The sequence below is a fragment of the Akebia trifoliata genome, chromosome 12 (genome assembly GCF_017979445.1).
Source record: "Akebia trifoliata isolate Shusen 1 chromosome 12, ASM1797944v1, whole genome shotgun sequence".
Taxonomy (NCBI): domain Eukaryota; kingdom Viridiplantae; phylum Streptophyta; class Magnoliopsida; order Ranunculales; family Lardizabalaceae; genus Akebia; species Akebia trifoliata.
Window position 1 is genome coordinate 1887803 of NC_141386.1, and position 26617 is coordinate 1914419.

At 33.3% G+C, this 26617-nt stretch overlaps 2 protein-coding genes across 20 annotated transcripts; both read left to right on the plus strand.

Moving 5' to 3' along the window:
- Window positions 1-414: 414 nt before the first annotated feature.
- LOC147388538 (uncharacterized) lies at window positions 415-12038 on the plus strand. The gene is given in 4 exon segments (XM_086418299.1): window positions 415-419; window positions 4954-6282; window positions 6284-9002; window positions 11814-12038. Coding segments are annotated over 3 exon segments (2427 nt in total). The 3' UTR covers window positions 7377-9002; window positions 11814-12038.
- Window positions 12039-14526: 2488 nt separating this feature from the next.
- On the plus strand, window positions 14527-22546 carry LOC147388539 (outer mitochondrial transmembrane helix translocase-like). 19 transcript variants are annotated; one of them, XM_086418580.1, is made up of 12 exons: window positions 14531-15151; window positions 17285-17464; window positions 17642-17764; window positions 17857-17939; window positions 19028-19164; window positions 19275-19751; window positions 20902-20922; window positions 21010-21081; window positions 21325-21394; window positions 21593-21982; window positions 22069-22110; window positions 22317-22546. In XM_086418580.1, exons 1-4 carry the CDS (start codon window positions 15023-15025, stop codon window positions 17899-17901), a joined length of 477 nt encoding a protein of 158 aa, XP_086274706.1. In that variant the 5' UTR covers window positions 14531-15022; the 3' UTR covers window positions 17902-17939; window positions 19028-19164; window positions 19275-19751; window positions 20902-20922; window positions 21010-21081; window positions 21325-21394; window positions 21593-21982; window positions 22069-22110; window positions 22317-22546. The 19 variants fall into 19 exon arrangements, 18 of the variants coding, with proteins under 18 accessions (XP_086274722.1, XP_086274706.1, XP_086274714.1 ...); XM_086418588.1 differs by having other exon boundaries at window positions 21325-21367; XM_086418589.1 differs by lacking the exon at window positions 20902-20922 and having other exon boundaries at window positions 21593-21758; window positions 21875-21982.
- Window positions 22547-26617: the final 4071 nt, after the last annotated feature.

Sequence of the window (26617 nt, forward strand, 5' to 3'; positions counted from 1 at the left end):
CATGAAATAGTCATGGACCCTATGAGGGGTATTTTCGTAATTTTATCAAATTTGATAAAAACTTGACAAAACGATTTATTTGGTTCTAGTTTACTGTTTTATGTGTTCGCAAGGACTTTTCTAAGCGTAATGTAGGCTCTAGGGATATTTTGATGTTAGGGGTATTTTGATAATTTGATCATTTTTTAGTTATTTTTCATGTAAAACTTTTTTTTGTTTCATAATGATGATTTCTACGTTTTTTTGGTCATATTTTCCTAGAGTAATATGGTTTCTAAAATTATGCTTACTTGAAATACCTCATCCAAATTTATGAAACATATCTAGTAACAAAATAAAGCATTAAAATATTCATCCATCATTGGGAACCATCACAATCGGATTGACGAGTTGATTAATCAGGCGAATGCGAAAATGGGGTGTTTACAATAATGAACATTGTAGATGTAAAAAACTTGCACTGCCTTGTTATCTATGATGATGTCTCGCAATCTCTTCTCATTTCCTCGTTCTCCTGAGCGTGGCTGCAATAACACCTCTCTGATCTCTAAGTCAGAAGTTTAGTACAAAAATAATGTCAAATTTATAAAGGGGAGAACTCATACCTTTTAGTACCTCTATCCATCTATTTATAGAGATGAAATCTTAGGATCCTTTTAAATCCTATCATCGATTTAACCCTTATCCGATTTAAAAGATAAATTTTCATTGGTGATTTACAATGTATCTAGTAAATATTCGATTACCATGCATTCCTTATTTTTTGGGACATTTTCTAACTAGAATTTTAACCCTTTTTGATCTAATCCCTTATTTTTTTTCCAACTAAGACCCGAACCCCTAATTGGTTTTTAATTGAGTTACTGAGCTTATCCACTTATCTCCATACCGAACTTGAATCCCTAGGTGCCACGTGTCGTCCTTTGGTTCCTAACTAGAAATATCCTCCACAATACCCTTATTGGGAGTTTGGACATTTAGGTCAAGTGCCTAAGAATAAATGAACGATACCATATGACATGTGACTGCACACCTTATAAATTCTCATTTTGAGGTTTAAGATATGTTTAGTTAATGTCTATGCCATGCATCATCTACCTGTTTTACGTTCGAAAGTGTGACGACTGTAATGACATCGATTTATTGAACCATTGATTTTATTACATACCTCGAGGTATTTTTCTTTTACAAATACATTTGTCTATTCCTCCATTTTTTGTCATTTTTCGCTTATCAGTTGGGCTTGATGCCATCATGAACCAAACCTCCTAAGCCAATCCCCTATGGTTGGGCTTGAAACAAAAGTCAATTAAACCCACCCCTAATGGTTGGACTTGACTCCCTTACGAACTAGTCATTATTAAAAATAATGAAAAGTTAGTCCAACCTTTATTGGTCGGGCTTGGTTCCTTCATGAACTAAGTTTTAATTAACAAATGATCGACCCCCAACAATCGGGCTTGGTTTCTTTTATGTGCCAAGACTATCGTTATGTGCCGATCCCCTTACGATCAGGCTTTATGAGCTAAGACTTTCACTATAATTCGACTCCCCTACGGTCAAGCTTAATTTTCATAATAAGCCAAGGCTTTCGTTAAAGCAACCTCACATGGTCGAGCTTGATTCCCATAATAGGTCAAGGCTTTCATTAAACCAACCCCACACAATCGGGTTCAACTCTCATAACAGGCCAAGGCTTTCGCCAACCCCACATGGTTGAACTCGGTTCCCATAACGGGCCAAAGTTTTTGTTAAACCAACCCCACACGGTCGGGCTCGACTCCCATGATGGGCTAAGACTTTCACTAAACCAAACCCACACGGTCGGACTCGGTTCCTATAACGAGCCAAGACTTTCATCAACCTCATACAATCGGGATCAACTCCCATGACGGGTCAAGGCTTTCGCTAAACCAACCCCGTCATGGTCTAGCTCGGCTATCATGACGGGCCAAGACTTTCGCTAAACCAACGCCATACGGTCAGGCAGCTACATACACAGGACTCACATTTATCCTTCATTCCTTTCTCCGTTGGGCAGCTACATTGGAGCCTAAGATCGATCTTCCTTCACCAAACAAAGACTTGATCTGATGGACAGTTTGTAATTCGTCCCTCGACAAACTCGAATACTAAATCCATGAAAACCTAGATCATATCATAAATAAATTGGATCGAAAACCTTAAATCCAAAAAAGCCAATATTCATGATAGCCTCCTAATTCTTATTGAGATCATACCACGTGACTTTTCATGATTTCTTGTTTGTTCTCACGGACGATGTCAAATTATAAATGCAAAAACATGCACCATCTTGAAATCTGTGATGATGCCACGCGTTCTCCTCTTCTCGTTCCCTTGGGTGTGCCTGCAACAACACCTCTCCGATGCCTAAGTCAAAAATTTAATACAAAAGTAGTGTCAAATTTAGAGAAGGGAGAACTCATACTTTTTAGTACTTCTATTCATCTATTTATAGAGATGAAACCCTAGGATCCCTTTAGATTCTATTACCGATTTGACCCTTATCCAATTTAAAATATAGATATTCATTGATGATTTGGAATGTATCTAGTAAATATTCGGTTCCCATACATTCCTTTTTTTTTTTGACATTTCTTAACTAGAATTTTAACCCCTTTTAATCTAATAATTAATTTTCTCTAACTGAGACCCAAACCCATGGTTGGTTTGTGATCGAGCTGTTGAGCTTACTCACATATCTCCATACCGAACTTGAATCTCTAGGTGTCATGTGTTGCCCCTTGATACCTAGTGAGAAATATTCTCCATAGACACCCTAAGTATATGATCTAATAACGTATCACCGTATACCATAATACTTTACAACTTAATCCAACACTTTATAACCCTCTCACAATTCACAATTTTTTATTTTTTTTTTTGCTTTGGCGGGTAACACATACCAACCACCCTAACCCTATCGTAATTCACATTTTCCTTTAAATAAGGAACATACAAATTGATTACATAATTTTAGTGTTCGTGATATTATGATTCGATTGTTAATAGATTAAGATCATGAAATAAAGTTAAGCTTAAGATAAAAAGGTGGGGCCACCTTAGAATGAGTCTTTCACATGGTTAGTCATTTTAATCACTCAATCAACATTTTAGAAACTTACGTATGTTTGATTGCATATGAAAATTAGGGTGGAAAATGACATTTTTCAAGTGTTTGATTGCACATATCCATGGAAATTTATTTTCCACCCAAATCAAAAAGTCCATCAAAACATAAATTTCACTTTCTCACCCATATGGGTGGAAAAGTGAAATCCACACATATTTTCCATCTCCAATTCTTCTCCACTCATATCTTGTTCTTCCTTACCACCATTACACTAACCTTGTTGTCGTCATCATCGCTGTCATCACCATCTCTGGCCACTTTCTCTCTCTCTCTCTCTCTCTCTATATATATATATATATATATATATATATATAGGGAAATGTTCAGCACCCTAAGTTTTACCACACACTTTAACAAATGTTTTTTGTCCTACATGGGTTAGAAGTTTTGGAATGGGCTGATTTTTGGTGAGGATGATCTCTATGATTAGACGATCATCCTCCCCAAAAATCAGCCCATTCCGAAATGTTTAGCCCCATGTTTACAAGTTGAAAAATCGTGGACCGTCCATTTTTTGTAAATCATTTTTGATGGGGTTAGAAGTTTTGGAATGAGCTGATTTTTGGTGAGGATGATCTCCTAACCATAGAGATCATCCTCACCAAAAATCAGCCCATTCTGAAACTTCTAACCCATGTAGGACAAAACGCGTTTGTTAAAGTGTGTGGTAAAACTTAGGGTGCCGAACGGGACCCATATATATATATATATATATATATATATATATATATATATATATATATATATATATATATATATATATATATATATATATATATATATATCTTCTTCTCCTTCTCCATCACTCACCTCCGTTGCCACCACCATCACCACGTTCTCCCCTTATCTTTCTCGTTATCTTCTTCCTCACTTACCTCCGCCGCCACCTTTACCACCACCATCACGTTCTCCCCTCTTCTTCATCATTATCTTCTTCCTCACTTACTTCCGTTGTCACCACCATCACATCCTCCCCCTTCCCCTTCCTTCTTCCTCCTCAGCTTCTTCTTCCTCTCTCCCTCCTTTCATCTTCTCTCTCCTTCTTCTTTTTTTTTTTTTCCATATATTTTTCCCATGATTTTATCCAAGTAAAATCAAACAATAGAATTTGATTTTTCAACCCTACCTATTTTTTACCACAATTTTTTCATGGATTTTAAATTTCATGGGAAGTCACTTTCCATACAATCAAACATACTTTTAGTCAATTTCATTTTTAATAACTTATTATTATTATTATAGAGGCATCACCCCAATTAATTTATTTACTAGTGTCGTTTTCAAAGGTAGCTTGAATTAAATATCAAAGCCCGCTCTAAGAAGTTTGAAAATGAGTGAGTTTTTGCTCACAACCCAATAATCATGCCTATGATGAAAGTAATTAGAGAGAAAATTTCTCTTTTATTGACAATGAAAAAAAATAAAATTTCTTGAGTAAATCACCTGTGACATTTAGAAACATGATTCAATATCATAGTGCTATAAGAGACAAAATTTTAATAATTTTTTTTAAATTATTATTTTTTACGATTAAATTTTAATTTTAAATTTAGGTGTTGAACTTCAGCATATTGGACCAAGCACAAAAATTAAATTTTTTTTTTTTTTTTTGATATTTTAATGAAATCTTGAAGAATATGGTCTTCCACTGCCAATATGATAATCCATGTAGCCCATGATTTTTTATCTTATTTTACATTTTCCAATTACAGAATATGTGAGGAAAGTGCCACATCGTCTGCACTCTGCACCATATGTCAATCGGTTGATGTGAGAAAGAAAAAATCACTCGTATGAAGATCGGCCGTTGGTTTCCCATTTCTCCCTCGGCGAAACCATCTCTCTCTCTCTCTCTCTCTCTCACACACACACACACACACGCACACACACAAACAGAAAATAACGAGAACAACAACCTCTACTCCTCATACGTCGAAAATACCATCAACTTCCAGAGAAATCGCTCTCTTTCTCATCTTTCAGCTCCTCTTCTTCTTACCCTTTCAGGTAAACTCCCCTAAAGAGAATTCCGAACAAACGATTCTACTGAAACTAAAGCAAGAATGGGGCAATCAACCATCGATCAACAACTATTGGGATCCATCATCAGGTGTATCCCACTGCAACTGGACAGGTGTCATCTGCTCCCAAGGTTTCGTCACCGGCATCGTACTACCTGATATGAACATAACCAGCGAAATCCCACCGTCCATCTGCGATCTCAAAAATCTCACAACTCTAAATCTCACTCTCAACTATATTTCTGGAGAATTTCCTACTGTTAAGCTCGAAACCCTAGATCTCTCTGAGAACTACTTCGTTGGCCGGATTCCGAAAGATTTCGACCGGATTTCGACTCTCCGGGAACTCAATCTTGGCGCGAACAACTTCTCCGGCGAAATTCCGTCCTCGATTGGACTACTTCCGGCTTTGCAGAAACTCTATCTTTTTCAGAATCAATTTAATGGTTCGTTCCCGCCTGAAATTGGTAATCTCTCGAACCTCGAAGTACTTGGATTGGCTTATAATCAATTTTTTCCGTTGAGGATTCCTTACGATTTCGGTCGATTGAAGAAATTGAGGTTTTTGTGGATGAGTGATTCGAATTTGATTGGAGAAATTCCGGAAATAATTGGTGATTTGGCAGATCTGGAACATTTGGATCTTTCGTTGAATAATTTAAGCGGGAAAATCCCTAACAATTTGATTTTGTTGAAAAATTTAACAGATTTGATTTTTTTTAAGAACAGACTGTCTGGAGAGATTCCTAGATCGATCGACTGTTTGAATTTAGTCAATATCAATCTTTCGAATAATAATCTGACAGGATCGATACCAGAAGATTTCGTTAAATTGCAATATTTGAGGAATTTAGATATGTTTTTTAACGAATTAAGTGGAGAAATTCCATCAAGTATTGGACGGATTCCATCGCTAACAGGAATTAAGCTGTTTAGGAACAATTTGACCGGTTTTCTTCCACCAGAACTAGGTTTTTATTCGAATCTTGAATGTTTCGAGGTCTCTGTGAACAATTTCTATGGAAATTTACCAAAAAATTTATGCCCAGGAGGCAGTTTGGTTGGTTTGGTGGCTTTCTCAAACAATTTCAGCGGAGAATTGCCGAGGTAACAGTTTGAGAACAGTTCAGCTTTACAAGAACAGAATTTCCGGTGAGATTCCTTCTGGATTCTGGTTATTGGAGAATCTAGAGACCGTAAATATAAGCTATAATTTGTTTACTGGCGAGCTTCCCAATAAGTTGGCGTGGAATTTATCTCGATTGGCTATGAGTAACAACCAGTTTTCTGGTAAAATTCCTTCTCAAATCAATGCTTCAAAGAATCTAATGGTTTTCGATGCAAGCAACAATCTATTTTCGGGTGAGATTCCTTTAGAATTAACAGCTCTCTCTAGTCTTCGTGCTCTTTTCCTTGATGGGAATCGACTTTCGGGTAAGATTCCATCAGATTTTATTTCTTGGAACTCCTTGATTACTCTTAATCTCAGTAGAAACCAACTCTCTGGTCAAATTCCACGCTCCATTGGCTTACTTTTGGACCTCATTGAGCTCGACTTATCCATAAACCAACTTTCAGGTGAAATTCCATCTGAAATCGGCCACTTGAAGCTCACTTTCCTTAACATCTCTTCAAACAAACTCTTGGGAAAAATCCCATATGAGCTTGAAACCATGGCGTACGATACTATCTTCTTGCACAACCCTGGCCTTTGTGCTGATAATCCACATCTGAACCTTGGTTCTTGCATTTGGGATCCTCGAGATTCACGAAAGCTATCTTCTCGATTTCTCACCATGATTGTTGTTCTTGCGGGAACACTATTTCTTGTCACACTCGTATTCGTATTGTTTGTGATCAAAGTTTACCGGAAGAGAAAGCAAGGAATTGATATTGCTACATGGAAGCTGACCTCATTTCAGAGGTTAAACTTCATAGATTCGAACATTTTGTTGAGTTTAACTGAGAATAATGTGATCGGAAATGGTGGGTCGGGGAAGGTTTATCGTGTCCCCATTCATCGTTCGGACCACAATGTTGCTGTTAAAAAGATTAAGACCAAAGGAAAGTCAGTTCAGAAGATTGATAATGAATACCAAGCAGAGGTTGATATATTGAAGAAAATCCGTGATATAGAACAAATGGAAGAAGATTTCATGGAGTGTGTGGATTGCCAAAAACAAAGAGCCATAAAGCACTAGTAGAATTCATGAGCCCCAGAATCGGAAACATTCCATGGATTTTTCACTTTTAGGCCTAATTCCTTCGTTTACCCTTTTTTAAGACAATTTTGCTATTTTATAAAAGTTTCATTTTATTAATAACTTTTGTTATAAAAGTCAGAATTACACACCGTTGATTTTCCCTAACTTCTAGAGTTAAGAAGTATATTTTGGTCCCTCAAATGTTCACTTTTTTTTCCTTTTTTTTTTTAACGTTACATATGGTATGTTTAATGTCCTTTCTTGAAAGAACTCCTTTAAAGAGTCTCATTTGAAAATATGGTTACAATTCATCCTGTAATAAAGGAGTATGTAGATTCAATGATTTTAAGGAAAATAGAAAACTGAAGTGCTGTTAGGAGTTGGAGTAGTTAGTGGATCAGATATGAATTTGGTAACCATGTTAAAGAAGTGTAGTTGATGATGCAGGATGATGAGGGAAGATAAGGAAATGATGGGTGTTTTAGGGAACTTGTTTTAGGATTTTGGGTAAGGACTAAGGATTTGAGATTAGGTTTACGATTTGGTTTAGGATAGCATAAATCAAAAAGGTAAAATAAAATTTTTATTTCAATTATTGTACGATAGAGAAAAGGGTAAAAGGTATTAAGGGTTAAAGATTTGAAAATAGATTATTGAAATAAGGGCTAAAGAAGATGAGAAAAGGATTAAGGGTTGAAGATTGTAGGTTTTAAAAATCAAGAATCAAGAAAATCAAGAACAAAGAATTAAAAGAAATTAAGAATAAAATAAAATAATAGAAAAAAATTATTTTTCACAGTTATGTTTTCTAAAAGGTTTAGTCGTCTTCAGCCTCCAGATCTGTTATGATGAAGGACTCAACTACAAAAGAAGGATTTTTGGTTGGTTTCGGTTGAAATTCTATTTTATTTTTATTTTTTCCGGCAGGAATTGATTATTTTGTTTGAGGGTTATTTGGTTTGCAGAAATGGAGCAAGGGTAGATTAAAGAAGGTACATACAGCACATAGTCTTTCTTTTTCTTTTTCAAAAGCATTTCTCTTTTTCATTTTCATTTTGCTGAGTTCGGGTTTGCATTCTCATCCTCCATTCAACTGTGAGATGTTCTTCGCATTAATGTTTAAATATAAGTAATGCTCTTGGATTGACCTTGTGAAAAAATATCCTCCTTTTTTGTAGGGTCTTTAAGCTGCCAAATGACTGTAACTGGAATATAAGTGTGATTAGTTTTGGGACTGACTTTGTTTCAAAATGCATCTTTTATAATATGGATATTCGATGGTGCTGGACACAAAATGGTGTCGAGCTGGGCATTGGAAGGAGAAATAATAAGTGTATTTGATGGGAAAGAACACTTACAATAAGGATGTTAAGATTTTCTTTTCTTTGATTGTAATGCATTTGGGGATTCTTTTCTTATGTGTGTTTTTTTTTTTTTTTTTCTGGTGGGAAATGATTTTTGAAGATGGATTGTAAACTTGGTTCTTATGTGAATTTAGTCTTTGTTTTGTTTTGGGCCTGATTTAATTTGTTGGGTTTCACTTTTCAGTAATGATTCTTGATTGTGAAGTGGCCTTTCTAATGAGATTTGCAGCAACTACAAAAGAAGAAGAATAAAAATCAGGTTCGGTTTCATCCCCACAGCTTGATTCCCCTGTGTCTGCTATTTGTTTTATTGGGTTTTAATGGTTTATATTATTAGTGAATCAAATTGTATTAATTTTTCGAGTTCTCATTAAAAACACATTGGCTTTTTTAGTTAGGATTTTGCTAAAAGAGTGATTTTAGGTTTGATGATATAAGCTGGAGACTTGCAACACGAACAGAAGTCATCTTTGGCCATAGGGTAAAACCTCAAACGAATGCCTTCAAATAGGCAAAAGGGGGCTTGGGTCAAACAGCCCCCTTGACCTAAGTCTTCCTTGATAGAGTATTATAATCCTCAACCTCTAACATGTTCTATTGCCTTTCGAAAAAAGGAATTACCCAAGACTACTCAAAACATGGAAAAATTAAACAAAATTGGGGTGTTATATACTCCATATGCAATGAATCAATCCCACAGTCGTTCAAATTCCCCATAAAATCAGATTCTCATGAGATATCATTTTCAAAGTCCACCAAAGAGGATGATTTGGACAAGAGGAATTTTTTTATTTATTTATTGGTATGTTGGACTTATTGTATCATCTTTATGTTTGTAATATAATCTTAGAGTTTTTGATCTTTTGATGCCAGACTCCTCTATTATAATGGCTCCTCTTTTGTGTATATTTTGGGAAGCTTAGCCTTACTTCACTATGTTTCTTTTCATGTTATTTTGATCATTCTTACCACAAGCAGATTAGGAGAGATGATTTAGAAATTAGAGCCATTATTTTGATGGGCATCCATTGGCGTTGCTGTTACAATTTTTACATTGCCCCTTTCTTTTTGGCTGAACTCACCAAAGTAACGATTTTGTATTTATTTTTATTTTTTTGACATTAAGTTGAGTCAACTCAACATATTGAAACTATCCCAAAACTCATATGTTTCATCTTGAGTTGATTTGATAGTGCAACTATCAAATGCCTTGAACCCTCAAGATGTTGCAGAACTTCAAATTTTTTCAATGAGTTTACTCAATGGTTCACGTTTTTGTGTCCATAACTTCAAAATCCAGATTTCCGAAGCTTGACCATGCCTAAAAACTGAATCTTTTTTAGTGTATCAGTCATTAAGGTTAGTGAGACAGGAGAGTATGTCCCAAGGCATGTGAGGATGTCTTTATAAACATTTAGATTAAGATGCCAATGTAGCAGTTTTTTCTCTGTTGAATGAGATATACCCAATGTTTTATTACTTAGACAATCTAAAATATTCAACCCATGACCCAAACCTTGATGGAAAAATAAATAAAACAAGGTCAGGAATATTGGTTTGTCATTGGGGGCTCCACAGAAATATTCTACCGAAGTGTTAGGTAATTTTGTTATTGGTTTGTGAACTATTTTCCCTTTTGAATTGTTTATAATAAAGTGCATTGGAGTCATCGATGTCACGTTAGGTAGATTTTACAATTTATATCGTGCTGTAGGTTATTAATTTACGCCCAACGACTTTATTGTCGTTCCCCTTTTACCTCGATAGCTCAAAAGAGGATCACCGTGTTGTAGGCACAGGCAAATTCTAATTTATATAATAAAACACAATTGTGAGTAGTTATGTGGGATAAACGTCTCATCTACTCCTATGTGTGGGCTCCATTTTATTGTATTTTCTTTTCACTTCCTTCAACTTTATTTTCCTTCCTACCCTCACCTCTCTTCAATAATACTTCTCTAAGTGCTATTTTTTCTCTTTTACACCCTTAACTCCAATTTTTTTAATAATACCTCTTCAATTTTGTCATCTTTCCTCTTTAACGCATAAAGAGAATGTTGCCCGTGCAAGTTCTAGTTTACAATAAGTAACCACAAGTTAACACATTAAGGTTTTGTAAGGGTCAGGATTTCTCCTTAAAAAGGGAGAGGTCTTGAGTTCAACCCCCGTGTGAGTCACCCATGGGAATTTATCCTGACTTATGTGGTATGTGTGGTTGTAGAGTATTGAGCGAGATATGGTGCTCTAAGTGCTTAGTTGCCCAGCCCTGCTAATCGGACCTATAGGTCCAGATATCCATCAAATAAAAATAAAAATAAAGGTTTATTTTGTTCAAAATATACATGACTATAATTATAATTATTCTAGTTGGGATTCATCAGCCATTATTAAAGTAAATAAAAAATGTTCAAATTTAATGTCATCCTCTTTTGCATCCACATTCTTTGATGTTTCACCATCTTCATAAATGTCATCTCCTCTTACAGGTGTATTGTCTGGGACTAATATCATGACAAAGGTAAAAGTTGCAACATAAAATTGTGATTTAACTGATCAAGGAAGAAGTCACGGTTTAATCATGACTTTTTCAATAAGTCGTCAAGTTTAGTGACTAGACTTGTTAATACCAACAATGTCACTCATTCATTGGCTTCTTACAGTCGAACCACTATTTGTCGCTGTTCAAACATCAAAGTTCATAACAACCGAGTACACAATAAAAATAAGTAGGGAAACGTTTAAAATTAAACTTATTTGGAGATCGATATTTGAAGTGCTAGCAATTGTGATGGCCATGGCTAGGGGCGGAGCCAGGATTTTCTTGTAATGGGGGCAAACTATCATTAGCTGTATAGTTGAAGAACTTGAATGGAGGGAGGTGAGGGAGTGTGGACAAATGGGGCATGTAATTAGTTGAAAAATATAGGGGTGTCTCAAAGTTTTGTGGGGGCAACTAGCTCCGCCCCTGGTCATGGCTATGCCATTCTTCAATGACATCCTTGCATTCCTTGGTGCCATCGGGTATTGGCCATTAACAATTTACTTCCCCGTACAAATGTACATTTCACAGAAGAAGATCGAGAGATTCATGTCGTGCTAGTTGGAGCTTCAGTTCCTTACTTTCAGCAGCTTTCTTGTTGCTTGGACTGCAGCATTTGGAGTCATCCATGGTGTGATTAAGTCCCTTCATGTTTACAAGCCCTTTTGAAGAAACAAAAGATGTTATCAACTTAAAAAGTGTGTTACGAAATATATGATTATTTTGTTTTATTGTTTATTAAGGGTAGAATAATCTTTTCAATTTTCTTTGATTTAATTTTTATCTAATCTTTTTGTATTTACATTATATCATATTTTTGTATTCAATAGCATTACGTAGAATCAATGAAATAATAGTCTCCTCTCTCTCTCTCTTTTTTTTTTTTTTTTTCTTTTTCTCTTGATTGTTTAACAAAGTGGTCTACGAGGAGTTGTGTAGGTTTGTTGTTTAGATTCTGTAGAATTTAGTTTCACTAGTTCATATGTAAGTGTATTGAGTTTCAAGTATGATTATCTTTTTACGTTGCTTTGAAATGTACCCAAGATTTTCTTTGCTAACGATGAATGGTTTTAAAAAGATTAATGGTGAATGCACGCCGTCCTGGAACGTGATTGGATACACGGCTGACATGACAAGGGCACAAAATCACACATCTTACATCTTCGTCAAAAAGCATTAAATTACTATGCCACGTCACGTTGGTATTTGATTGATATATGATATTTTAGCTTTAATTATAGGTCTTTATGATACACGTGCCTTTGAAAAGGCCACCTAGTAGTTATACGTTACTATTTAAACAAGATGCATTAATAGATTTATTGTCAAAAAATTATATATCATAAAAACTTACAAAATTTTAAGTCAATAAAATAATTATAATTTTTATCATATATATACACACTACAGTTTGCTTGTTGGCCGCTTTCTCTTTAGGGTTAGTAAGGTAAACACAAAAAAATAATAAATTTGGAGGGGTATTATAAAAAAAATTATTTTAAAGGGTAAAAAAAATGAAAAATAACAAAGTTGGTGAGTTATTATTAATAAATTAGGTAAATGGGTATAAACATCCTCTTTGGGACTAAAGGGGTAAAAGAGGAAAAATAGTAAAATTAGAAAGGTATTATTAAAAAATTGAGATAAAAGAGAAAAAATAATAAGATTGCATGGATATTATTGAAAAAATGGAAATAGGAGAAGAGAAAAGATAATAAAATTGAAGGTGTAAAAAAGAAATGAGAGTAGTGAGGACCCTACTTCATGTATTTGGATGGAATGTTAGTCTGTCACAAAATTATAGTAAAAGTCATCTCTACAGTTATGTATTATTATATAGACTAGAGTTCGCCCGTACCTACGATACCAATATGGGGGAGAAGAAGTAGAAAGATAATACAATAGTTTAAAGTGGTAAAAGAGGAAATATAATAAAATTGAAGAGATATTATTTAAAATGGGGAGGGGGTAAGAGACTCAAAAATAAAGAAAATAAAGTTCAAGGGGTAAAAGAGGAAAATAATAAAGTAAGAAAAAAGAGATAAAAGATGAAATATAATAAAATTGGAGGGATATTATTGAAAAGAAAGGAAGAGGATGAGGGAAAAGAGGGTTAAGAATAATGGGGTGGGTAGTGTAGACTCTACTTTAATAACATGGTTGGAAGAGACATTAAAGGGTTTAAAAGAAATAATATAGTAAGGTTAGAGGGGTATTATTAAAAAAAGAAAAAAATTAAGGTAAGATAATACAATTGAAGAAAGAGAAGAAAAAGAAAATAAAACTAAATGGGAATAAGAAGAAAAATAATAAAGTGAGACCCACAAAATTATAGTTGACAGGATGTTTGTTCTACACACAACTATAGCAAATGGGACATTTACCCCCCTCCCCCCCTAAGACAAACAAGTTAACTTTGATCTTCGATATACAATGTGATATACGAATTAGGGGCAACAATAACACAACTCAAAAATGATTTTAGGTCATAATTATTAAATTGGTTTGGTTCAAGTTAGGGGCACCAACCCGCTTACCCCATTTTGACATGTTTAATTATTTTGTCATTAAAGTGTAATTTTAAATATATCAAAAAAAAAAATTTAAGAATTTTTTAAACTACCCATTTTTTTACAAGAATTTCCTAGAACTTTTTCATAAAACATTTTGTTTTTTTTCTAATTCTATAAAATATAATGGTTAAGATTTTATAATTTATTTATATTTATATTTTTTATTCTTCTTTTTCTACATTGAGACATGTAATTTTTTATTCTTAATATGGTGATCCATATGGGCAAAACAACCCTTATTAAGTAAGGCTAGTATGTCTATGTGATAATGGAATACACTTTGCTTAGTCAATAATAATAATAATAATGAAAAACACTTTCCTAGCTAAGTTAATAAGGAAATTTTTCTAATAACATTATCTTATGGCATCCAAAAATAGGATTTGATGATACATGGTTGTAAAGGACAAAATTATATGAAGTTTGAGAAAAAATATCAAAAGAAAGCTACTTTTACCATTGAACTTAATTTATGGTTGTATGATTTTATTTTTAGTTATGGTATTTTATTTTTGGTGGTGGAAATATAACTTAGTTTTTCAAATAAATATTAGAATTTTATCAAACAAGTTTATCAGGTATACCTATTTATAAATGGATTCACTTTGGATTTAAGTTTTTGACACGATTATTAATTGGGACCTGACCCATTGCCACCCCAAATACAAATCACTACAAAAATGCCGATTTTTAGAGGCATTTTTTCTAGGTGATTTTGTGAAGCGCCACCAACTAAGTAGAAATAGGGGCGATTTTAGCGGAAGCGCCTCCTTAGACACCAAATCAGCGGCGATTCGTAGAAACGCCTCAAATGATATGTAGAAATGCCTCAGAAGCCATCAAATTTTTTTTTGATAAAAAGCCTCCAAAGAGACGCAAAGAGGGAGATTTTTGCCAATTCGTTGTCGACTTTGGCGCCAATCTGTATCTATATTTCACGATTTGATTTTTGGTCGAGATTTTCTCGCGGCAACCCTAAAACCCTCAATCTCTTTTTCTTTCTCCTTCAATTCTCACACTTTGGGTTTGGTATTTGGGCAAGATTTTTTAACAGCAACCCTAAAACTCTCGATCTCCCTTTCTTCCTCATTCGATTCAAATTGAGCTCCTCTGATTTTGAATCCCAATTTAGAACCAATTGAAGAGTTTTTTTTTTTTTACAGAAAAATGGGAAGTAAATGGTGGAAACCGAAGGTCGCTCTCAGTTTTAATCTCAGTGGTTCTAAAAGTTCAGAGGTGTCGTCTCCATCTGTAGATGTCGCTTCTTACTCTACTCCACTTCCTCGATCCTCAAAGGTTTTTTCTTTCTTTCTTTCTTTCCCTTTTGTTTTAAATTTGGGTTCTGTCTCTTTGTTTATAATTCCATTTGATTTTCAATTTTTTTTTTTTTTTCAGAATTTCTTGGTAGATCTTTCTAATAGTTTTTTAGTTTTCAGTGAACTAAAAATATCTCTAATGTTCACATATTAGAGATTGCAATGAGATCCTTTTTTTTATTCTTTCTTAATTTGTGTTTCAATGATTTTGTGGGTAAATTTGTATTTGATTTTCTAGAATTTTAGTTTTTTATCGTCTATTAATAATATTAAATTGTAAATAAAATGTCGAGGGACTTTCTTAAACTATTTCTGTTGAAAATTATATGTATTTCTTTCTTCCATTTCGTCTTTTAATGCAACATTTCTTGACTAGTCTGGCAATCTTTGTGGGTAAATTGGTATTTTACATTCTGGAATTTTATTTCTTATCCTTTTTTGTATTAAATAAATTTGTATTTTACATTCTGGGCATTATTTTATCGAATCAGTGTTTGATTCTCCTTTCTTCCTCTCACACTCTTTGATTTCTCTTTAAATCTTCAAACAACATTAAAGATTACAAGTATTTTTCGGATCCTCATTGATTTTTCCCTTATTTTGTTTCTAGGGTTTTCAGTTTTAATTATGGATATGATGTTTTAGTGGTTTGATTATAATATTTGTTTGAGCTAGAGCAAGTGTCCAGCTAAAATCCTTTATTTTATGTGTGTGTGTGTGGATTACTCTTTTATGTTCAAACACAAACACCAATCTATTCATTGGGTGATGTTCTTGCTCTGAATAATTTTGAATGTTTATTTTCTAAGCCATTTGGACCACAATTGATTCATGGTTGTAGTTTGTGTTCATCGTGTGTGTGCTAAATGCAATCTGAGCTACTCTTGAATATCTATGCATTTGATAATATGTCACTAAAATCTGATTTACCCAACCCTAGACATCAGCATAGAGGAACAATATTTACTAGTAGACTATAAATCAAAATGTACATGGGGGCTGAAGAATGAACAATCTCTGTATCTTTACTAATAAAATTACTAGTTTCTGAAATGAATCCATCTACATAGTCGAGGACTTCTTTAGAACACTGAAAACATCTCTAACTTTTTAGAAGTTAGCATTACTTAATTTTTTATAATAAATTTTATCTCAATGATTACTTAAACAATTTGTGATTGGTTGGTCAATTGGAATCTGATTCATGAATCCAACCCAATTTGATAGAACTCCTTATAAATCAATAATTTTCCACTAGTTTCTTTATCGTGTCACCAACATATACAAACCTTCCTACAGATATTGAGGGGGTTTATGTCATATACTCCACTCAAATATGAATCTGGAGTAACTTATTCATTTAATGATTAATGAAGAATGGTGTGTTCTAATGCATGGATGATTAGACTACGACTACCTTTCATCCTCTAAGCCTTAATCTTTCTCTTTTTCGCATAATTCTCTTATGCACGTACGCTTAGGTTCTTTAATTCATCGATTAGGCCTTGCCACTTGGATTTGCTTTTATGCCTAACAATGATGTAATAGGGGATGACTAAAAGGACAAGCATGGTTATAATTTCTTTGATCTCTTTGACCTCACTTTAGATAATTGTAGGTAGGATCCTCTTGTGATAATAGTTTTGGGAATTGTGAGCGTTGTCTTATTTCTTGAAGACTTAAACTGGGTCCTTCCATTTATTATAGTTTCTCATCTTCTCATAGCAATGCAATGGTTTTACTTATCAAAAAAAAAAAAAAAAAAAAACAATGCAATGGTTTTATTGCGTGAATTGAAATTGCTTTTTTGAACTCTTAATTCTATTATTTTACAATTAGTTTTGCTTAGTGCATAGGCCTACATAGTGTTGAATACCTTTATTCATTTTTTTTTCTATTTGATTTCTTATGGTAATGGAATATAGTAGTATTTTAATATCCATATTTGTGAACGAAATTTTCATTTCCTTAATTTTAGTCAACAGAAATCACTCAAGGTGAAGTTGATATTTTCTTTTAATGATTCTATCATAATAACACCATGCTTTTTGTACTAACATCCTCTATCTAACCTTTCTTAACATTTTGGGTTTCTTGATCTTGAGGTTTTCAGGATGTAGTCACTGAGCATGAATTTGAGAAGAGACTTTTGGCTGCTATTATTCCACCAAATGACATTGGAGTTATTTTTGACAACATTGGAGCCTTAGAAAATGTAAAAGACACATTGAAGGAATTGGTGATGCTTCCTCTACAAAGGATGGAACTGTTTTGCAAAGGACAGCTGACAAAGGTCTAATTTTTTTTTTTTACCTTTTCCAGAGTGAATTGCACGACACGGTGGAATCTGCTCGTCCAAAATATTCATGGAATTGAAGTAGTTCTTCTCGTTAATTTTTTATTAATTTATTTTAAATTTATTATTATTATTATTAGTTTTTTAATAGTCAAATGATGTCCTCTTATCTAGCCTTGCAAGGGAATACTACTCTTTGGTCCTCATGGTACAGGGAAAACCATGCTTGCAAAAGCTGTTGCAACTGAGGCAGGTGCAAACTTTATCAACATATCAATGCCAAGCATTACTTCGAAGGTATTGCTACACATATAAGTGGTAACTGTTTCAATATTATTCTCTTGTGAGATTCATCTTGAATCTAACATAGGACCTCATGTTGGTTACAGTGGATTGGTGAGGGAGAAAAGTATGTCAAAGTGGTTTCTCACTAGCAATTAAAATTGCTCCTAGTGTTGTTTTTGTTGATGAGGTTAGTTGAAAATAGTGACACCTTCATTTTCTTCTCTACCTAGATGGCTTTTAAGCATACATATATTTGTTTAGAGTTGTGTTGAATTGTAAAATTGTGTTGTTTAGGATCCACATTGAATTGAGAGTAACATTATTGGATCATAGATTCAAAAAGATGTTTGTTTACTAATTTAAAAAAAATATGACATGTTGTAATAGCTAAAAAAATGCAGGAATATCCTATAAATTAAAATGTATTATAGAAGTCTAATTATTTCACAAATTACCATATCCATAAGCACATGCTACACTCGTAGACCGTGATCACAATGAATCAATCATTACATGGATGCACAAACACAACAAATAAGTTGCCAACACCAAAAATTAGGAAGAAGGCATATTTATTAGTAGAAAGAATCATTACCACCTTTCTAAGTGAACACTACAAGAACCAAGATTTTTCCCAAAGGATGTGCATTGACCACCTTGGGATATGCTTGAAAAGGAACACGTGCATTACGCCCCAAAGTGCATAAACGAAGGTCTTTTATCCCAAGAATCAGAATCAAAATCAAATGCCATGAAATATTTCATCAAATTAAACAAGTTTCCGTCTGTTATCAATGGTCTTCATTCTCAATATTTTAGATTATGTGCATTGACATGCATTTATTGTCATTCCATAGCTAAAAGTATTCTGAGGTAGAATTTGAAATCATATGCATTAAGGTTTGGTTTGAGTTGTAGTGTTTAATATCACTGCTTCCATATTTCTTTCTAAATAAATTAATCATTTATTATTCAAAGTTTACCTTTCGTGGTAGTATTAATTCTTTCTATGGCCAATTTCCTAGTGTAGTACATTTCTCTTTGTTTCCGTGGGTTCTTTGCTAAGTTGACAGCATATTGAGATGACGTGAAAATCCAAAATAACATGAAGCCATGCGTAAAATGAAAAATGAGTTCATGGTAAATTGGGATGGCTTGCGTACAAAGGATAAAGAATGTGTATTGGTACTTAGATATTGCAAGATTTCTATTATAATTTCACTTTTAAGTGCCCTTCATAATGAAAATTTCTCATTTAATTGCTTATCCTTGTAGGTTGATAGCAAATTTGCCAGATGTCCAAAATAGAGAAAAAATTCTTAGTCATATTGGCCAAAGAAGAGATGGCACCTAATGTTGACTTGGAAGCAATTGCAAACATGACTGATGGATATTCCGGAAGTGACTTAAAGGTTACATAATTTTAGTTCAATGCAATCAGCAATTCCAATGTTGGAATCTTTTTTTTATCTGGCATGCTCTGCTGCACGTATTGAGTTTTTAATTTATCTTTTTGTTTCAGAATCTTTGTGTTACTATGGCACACTGTCCCATAAGAGAAATTCTGGAAAAGGAAAAGAAGTTAAGTATCGTGTCCTCAGTCTTAGAGAAAGTCTCTAGTTTGTGCTCCCATTCTGAATTATGTGGACAACTATTATGTTTTGTTGTTTCTTTAGCAATACCTACATCAATACTTCAGTTTGAATGTTGGCATGATTTATTGGGGTTTTGTACCAAATATATGTTTATATGCATTTGCGTTTGATTCAATTGAATTTGTTAGCATCATTAATTCAATATTCTTTGCTGGTGTTGATTGAAAATATCGATATTGTTTGTTGATGCCTTTAATGCCTATCAGACAATCTGAAATTTATGTTGGCCCAACTTTCAAGAGAAAAGTTTGGCATTAGCAGAGAACAGATCGTTACCTCCTTTGCATGGCTGTGCGGGCATCTATTCTCTAGGCATGGAGGATTTTTTATATGCACATGAGCAGGTATCATCTTATGCTTCTCCAAAAGCAAAATTGCAGATGTGAATTGCCTTTTGCCTTTTTGAGTTTATCGACTCCTTCGAATTCAGGAGATTTCTATATACTCTGGTTTTCTTGTCTACTTGGATTCAGCGTATTCTTTTGACAATTAAACCAATGAAGTAGTAACACATGTCATGATACATATGCACCATATGATTCAGCCTAATTACCTTAAAGATAATTTTTGTGACAAAATAAAGGGGCATACAGTTTTATTGTTTTTGTTGTTGGTGATTAGTGACTTGATGTATGTAACATTAGCTTTATTTATTTTTAACCTTTGGTGATAACTGCACTCATGTTGTTTCATGAAATTCTCTTGCTGTGCAACCCATCGAGGTGGGTGCTAGAATTTATGGTAACATGGTATGGGTTGAGAACATAAATAAAAGCACAACTATGAAAAAATCTAACAAATGTGATCACGGGGGATGGGATGTAATTTTATTCGTTTTACTTCAAATAACCTTGATAATAATAAAGATTATATATATGTGAAAGCATTATGGTCTTCACCTAAAACATCTTTTAAAATTCCCCTGGGATCAAGGCGTACGTGGCATGTGTTGAGGTGAGGGAGGAGGGTTTCAATCCTAAAACATCTCCTTTTAAAATTCCCTTGGGATCATGGCGTACGTTGCATGTGTTGAGGTGTGGGAGGAGGGTTTCAATCATTCACCCTTGGTGCATTGCACATGCCAACACCTACCAGTAATTATTAAAAGTTGAATAATGCTGAAGTGACTTCAAATATTGATTTCATATTGTATTTTGCTGACTAGGAGGTGTTTGTCAACTATAAATGCTTTCCATCGAAATATGAGTGAAAGGCATCTATGGCTCTGGTTGGCAAGGTTGTGCAAGGGCTTAGCCCAAGTCCAAGCTAGATTTTGATCGAGCTATTAATAAGAAATTAATAGAACATATATTGTATCTTAGTTTTGAAGCATCGATTGAATGATACATAGTGATACGTTTTTGCTCCCTTTTAATGGTGGAGATGGTTTGTGTTCCACATATTATATTATGTAATATTATAATTATCTTTATTTATTCAATCTGGAAAATTTATTGATACCTAATAAGCCATGCATGATGGGCATCAATGAAGCTGGAAGAGGACCTGTTTTAGGTAATAGTTAGGTATTAACAGAGCAAGATCCAATCTTTAATAGTTAGGTATGTATGTTTGTGTTTCTGATTTTTTCACTTGTTTCAGGTCCCATGGTTTATGGATGCTTGTATTGCTCTCTCTCCTATCAGACCACTCTTTCTTCCTTGAAATTTGCAGGTAAAAGGGCTTCCTTTTCTTCTTTCTTTCACTCCTACTTTGATTCGATATGGGTTTTGTGCATTTAGTGATTTTATTTATCTTATAAACATGGCTTATCGATTCAGTGGAGTGCATTTTAAATTCTTGAACTTTTTATGATTCGTATGATAGGTTGGATTGAAATTAGAAAATTATTGGGTGAAATTGTTAGATCTTGCTTTTATTTATGTTTTTCTGATAGCATTACCTTTTTATCTGCAGTCATGTTGTTTCATGAAAGTCTCTTGTTGTGCAACCCATCGAGGTGGGTGCGGGAATTTATGGTAACATGGTATGGGTTGAGAACAATTGTAAAATTGTTTCTTTTAGTATGTCAGATTTAGCAGATTTGTTCCCAACTCCCTTCTTGTTTATATTTCTTTCATTTCTGGGATTTCTTTCCATGTACATTTCTGTTGTTTCAATTACTCTTTAGAACTCAGGGTCAAATGTTTATACGATCTGATCTGCTCTTCACACGTCTTTGTAGAAAATCAAATTTGCTGTATAAATATTGCAACTCACTCAAGAAGGAAATTTGATCTTACGAAACGTCGATGGTACTTTTGTTTGGTCTACAAACACAACTGGTAAATCTGTTATAGGCCTAAACATGACTGAAATAGGAAATCTCGTGCTCTTCGATAGAAACAATGGTACTGTAATATCATTGTTTACCCTCATTGCTACAAGACTACACTATAGTCAAAATATTAGTTGCTGCACCTGCACCCTCATCCTTCCTTATGTGTTGCTGCAATGTTGCTGCCAGCACACACATTAAAGCTTACTTCAAGGTTTTTGCCTTGGAGGATTAGTTTGACAGAAGAGAGAGGACCGTTCCACGTCATGTGTATATCGTAGTCCCTCCCCAAACGCCGTAAGTTGATCCTATATGCTTCTTGGTAATATTATTTGAATTTGTTGACTTCAATCTGTATGTTCTTACGGAATCTCATGCTACAGGGCCCCAGTGAGCACTACATCTGCTTCTGATGGAGCAAATGAGTATGGTTTCCATCTCAAATTAGCAGTTTATGCATTTTTCAGTACTTTCTTGCAAACGGAAATTCTTCATAGAACTAGGCTTTGTGATATTTTAATTTTATAGTCTTTAATTTGTAAACTTAAGGGATATGGATTCTTTGGTTGCAACCCAAAGAGTCCTTAATTTGTACATAGAGTTTACAAGGTTGGCTTTTGTAAATTTACAGTGGGAGGTGAGGTGGGGCTGGGCTTGCTTTTGTATGATGATTTAGTTGTTGAGGCTTCTCTTCAAACTAGTGCTTCTGGTCTCAGGTATTGTTTCACTATGATATTGGTGACCATATGGTCTTGGTTGTTGATGTAACCATCCAATCTATTGCAAGCTTCACTTCCATTCAATAATTTGTAGTGTTGGTCCCAAATCATTTAATTTGCTAATTGAGCATTATTGGCCTCAGTAGAAGATTCTTCTGCTTCTATTTATCCTAATGTGGAGTTGCTATCTTTGTATTTTTTTCCCCATCTTTCTTTGATCTTGCAAATAAAAACTATTTTTAATTTCATGTAAATATATTGGAAGTATATCTTTGAACATTGATGGAAAGTTCGTATTTGTGTAAGTTGATTTTTTGTACCATTTAATTATAATTTATTTATTTGTTTACTAATGTTATTGTTATCTATAATAAAATAATACTATTGTCATCAAACGTGTATGACAGAACTCAGGACTATCATCTTTGAGGAATCCTAAAATATTCATTTACAGGTTGTGGCATATTTTTATAAACATGTAATAAGTGAAATTTGGGGTGCCAATTGCAGCTATTTTTCTTTATATAATTGCAGAATTTATTTTTGAATGAATATTTTATTAAATTTTTATTACAACATTAGAGGCGGTTTTGAACTGCCTCTAATGTTGTTTTTTTTAAAACTAAATTTATTATTAAGGGCGGTTTTTAAACTGCCTCTAAAGTATAAGAACCGCCCTTAAATAATAGTCTTTAGAGGCGGTTTTAAAACTGCCCTTAAATCATTATTATTAGAGGCGGTTTTCAAATAGCCTCTAAAATATAATAACCGCCCTTAAATCATATTCTTTAGAGGCGGTTTTTAAACCGCCTTTAAATTATTATTATTAGTGGCGGTTTTCAAATAGCCTCTAAAAATATAAAAAACGCCCTTAAATCATTATTTAGAGGCGGTTTTAGAACCGCCCTTAGTTGGCCACTAAAAGGAATCAGCGACGCCACTATAGTGGGCGGTTTGACTAAACCGCCCTTAAATATATTGGAGGCGGTTTTGTCGAAATTGGAGGCAGTTTAAAACCGCCTCTAAATACCTCATATTTTGTAGTGAATAGACCATCTCGTCCAATAACCTCCAAGATTGGGATGACTTGTTCAAGTCAAGACTATATATGATGAATCAGGTTACATTGTATATCCTCTTTTTTATTTTTGGTAACCGAGTGAGTATACCCACATTGGTGTGAGACTAAGTCTCATTAGGGTGGCCCACAACCCTCACTAAGCAAGTTACTAATAGGATGCACTAGATTTCGAACTCATGACCCAGAGGAATATATTCTTGTCGCTACGACTTACCACTGAGCTACACTCATGATGGACACATTGGATATCTTTAATGTCCAACTGAGACCATACAGCTAATGCACCACATTTATTCAACATGTCTCTATGATCTCTCCAGTAGGGGTGTCAATGGGTACCCATTTACCCGGAATCAAACCTCAAAAATCTCGATTTCGATTCCCTTTTTATTGGAATTGATTAGAGTCAGGTCTAATATGGAGCCAAACTGATAGGAACCAGAACCATTAAGTTCAATCCGATGAATACCTGAGAGTAATCAGAATCAATTTATTTTGTCATTTATTTTTACATTATACATGATTGAAAGTTATATTATATTTTAAAATCAACATTCTTTAAATTTCATATAAACTAAATATCTGATCTTAAAATGGGTCATTGCTTTCTTTTTAAATTTATTAATTTTAATGGAGATAAATTTTAATTCTTGAAAATAAAAATCATTAAATCAATTTTTTGGTAGAACAAATTATTATTAAGTTGATATTTTACAAATAAAATGTTATTTTTTAGAATGAATTATATATATATATATATATATATATATATATATATATATATATATATATATATATATATAATGATTTTAAAATAATTTTTCTTATTTGATTTTTGAGAATTGGAACAGACGGTACCCAAGATTTTTTACAATCCCGGTTACAATTCCACTTATTTTAAAATTGGAATCAAAATTGAAATCGATAAAAATCAAAACTAATAAAATATAATAATTATGATTCTAATATAAATAAGATCCAAATCGGAACGGATCCATTGATACCCCTGCTCTCCATAACCTTGTACGGAAGAGTTCTAAAAATCATGTTCAGCTCACGAAATTATTAAATTACCCTCAATTAATTAGAATTTGTACATGTGTCATGAATCACGAGGATTCTAAGTCCATACGAAATTACTAAATTACCCTCAATTAATTAGAATTTGTACATGTGTCATGAATCACGCACAGTACGGACGAGGAATCTAAGTCCATATATGCCTGCTTGCTTGTTTGGTGAAAGACGACTTTGGATTGGAATTTTCCTGAGCAGGATTTTGTTAAGGTCCAACGAATGGTTGAGATGTATAGAGAATTAAATTTTCCTAGAGACTAGTTCATCTGGGAATCTCTAGGTAATTTCTTTGACGTCTCACCCACGACTCACCCATGTTGGATGCTATAATTTTCCTCCACGTTATTGTTGTTCAAACTTCTAATTGTTCTTTACGTGCAAAAGCCGTCTTCCTTTCAGTCAACTAGCGCCGGCCATTAAAAGTCAAAGTTCAAACAATTGAAACTTCCATGCATGTGACTTAGCTTGGCTTAGCTTGAGCGGCTCCAATTATCTATTTACTTTTGCTATCTTAGTGACACGAAAATTATAGCTTGAGCGGCTCCATATGCTTCAAAAACTTATAAAAGAAATTTGAATTTGGGTAAATTACTAAAAGAGGGTTCAATATTTTTAACATTTACAAATTTTTTTTTTTTTTTTTCAAAAATTATCAAAAAAATGAATCAAGTTGCTAGACTGTCCGGCATTTTAAATAGAGGTTAAATTGTTGGGGTGTTAAAGCAAGCTATTAAACATTGGACCGTCCAAAGCTTTAATAATTCAGAGGGTATTTTCGATAAAGTAATATATTTTAACACATTAAAACACTAGATTTTCTAATTATTTATTTTGTTTTTGATATTAAAAAAATAAAATAAAATAGACTGTTTTTTTTGTAAATATTAAAATATTTAACTCTCTTTTAATAATTTTCCCCTTGAATTTTTAATTATAAAAAAAACACGATGCTAGTAGATTGAGGATATAACAGATATGAAGATGTTGAAATAGATGAGTGGAAAGACTAAAAATTATTAAATTAGTACATACCACCAACTACAAAATAAGAAACCCAAAACCCACGTCTTTTTTCATTTAATCTTCATGGAAGATGAAAAATCACTATTAAAATCTTAAAAAGATTATTTTTAATCGAAGAATTTAAAGATTTTTTGACAGATTTTGTTTAATGGTATTAGACCGAACTTGTTTTAACAAATTTGACAGGTTCATACCAAATATTATCAAATAAATTCAGTAGGTACCTACTAAACAAAATTTTATATAGAATCTTACAAAACAGATTCGGTAAGTACCTACCGAATAAAATTTTCTCATGTAAACAATCTCAACTCGATTATAAATATTAAGGTAGGAAAAATAAGTAAGATTAAAGCTTAAAACCCTTATTGAAATAATATTATATACAAATAAATAAATAAGAACAAATGAGAGAGAGAGAGAGAGAGAGAGAGAGAGAGAGAGAGAAGAAGGAGAAAAATAGTTCATTACCTTTAAGTGAGTGAAATAAGCATTTTTAATTAAAGTACATTTATTAGACGTGTGTACATAATTATTTTGAAATTAAGGTGGGTATCGCAAGTGAGTACAATTGGCCATTTTGGGGTATACAAATATTCCTACCCTTTTGTTTACTCAATTGAGAATTATTCGGATAAAATTACTCTAAATTATTTTAGGGATGAAAACGAACATACATCATATTTGACCAAAATATCAATATATATAAGCTTAAAATGATAAATTCACCATGAGATTTATATATAACCAAAATTCAGGGTTTACACGAGTCTGATAAGGACATCTTTCATAAAATAAAATAAAAATCAGATGCAAAACAAAGAAAATGATGAAGGTGTTACCTTGGGCTTCCCAAAAACCATGTGAATGCCCCAAGTGAGGTTTGACTCAAGGTTAAGATAAAGATTAGATTAATTAGATTTCAAAATTATTTTTTAATTATATTTTTATATTATTTTATATGTAAACTTTATTTGGGTTATTTTAACCTGTATATAGTAAGCAAAGAATCAAATATTTCTCATAAGAACC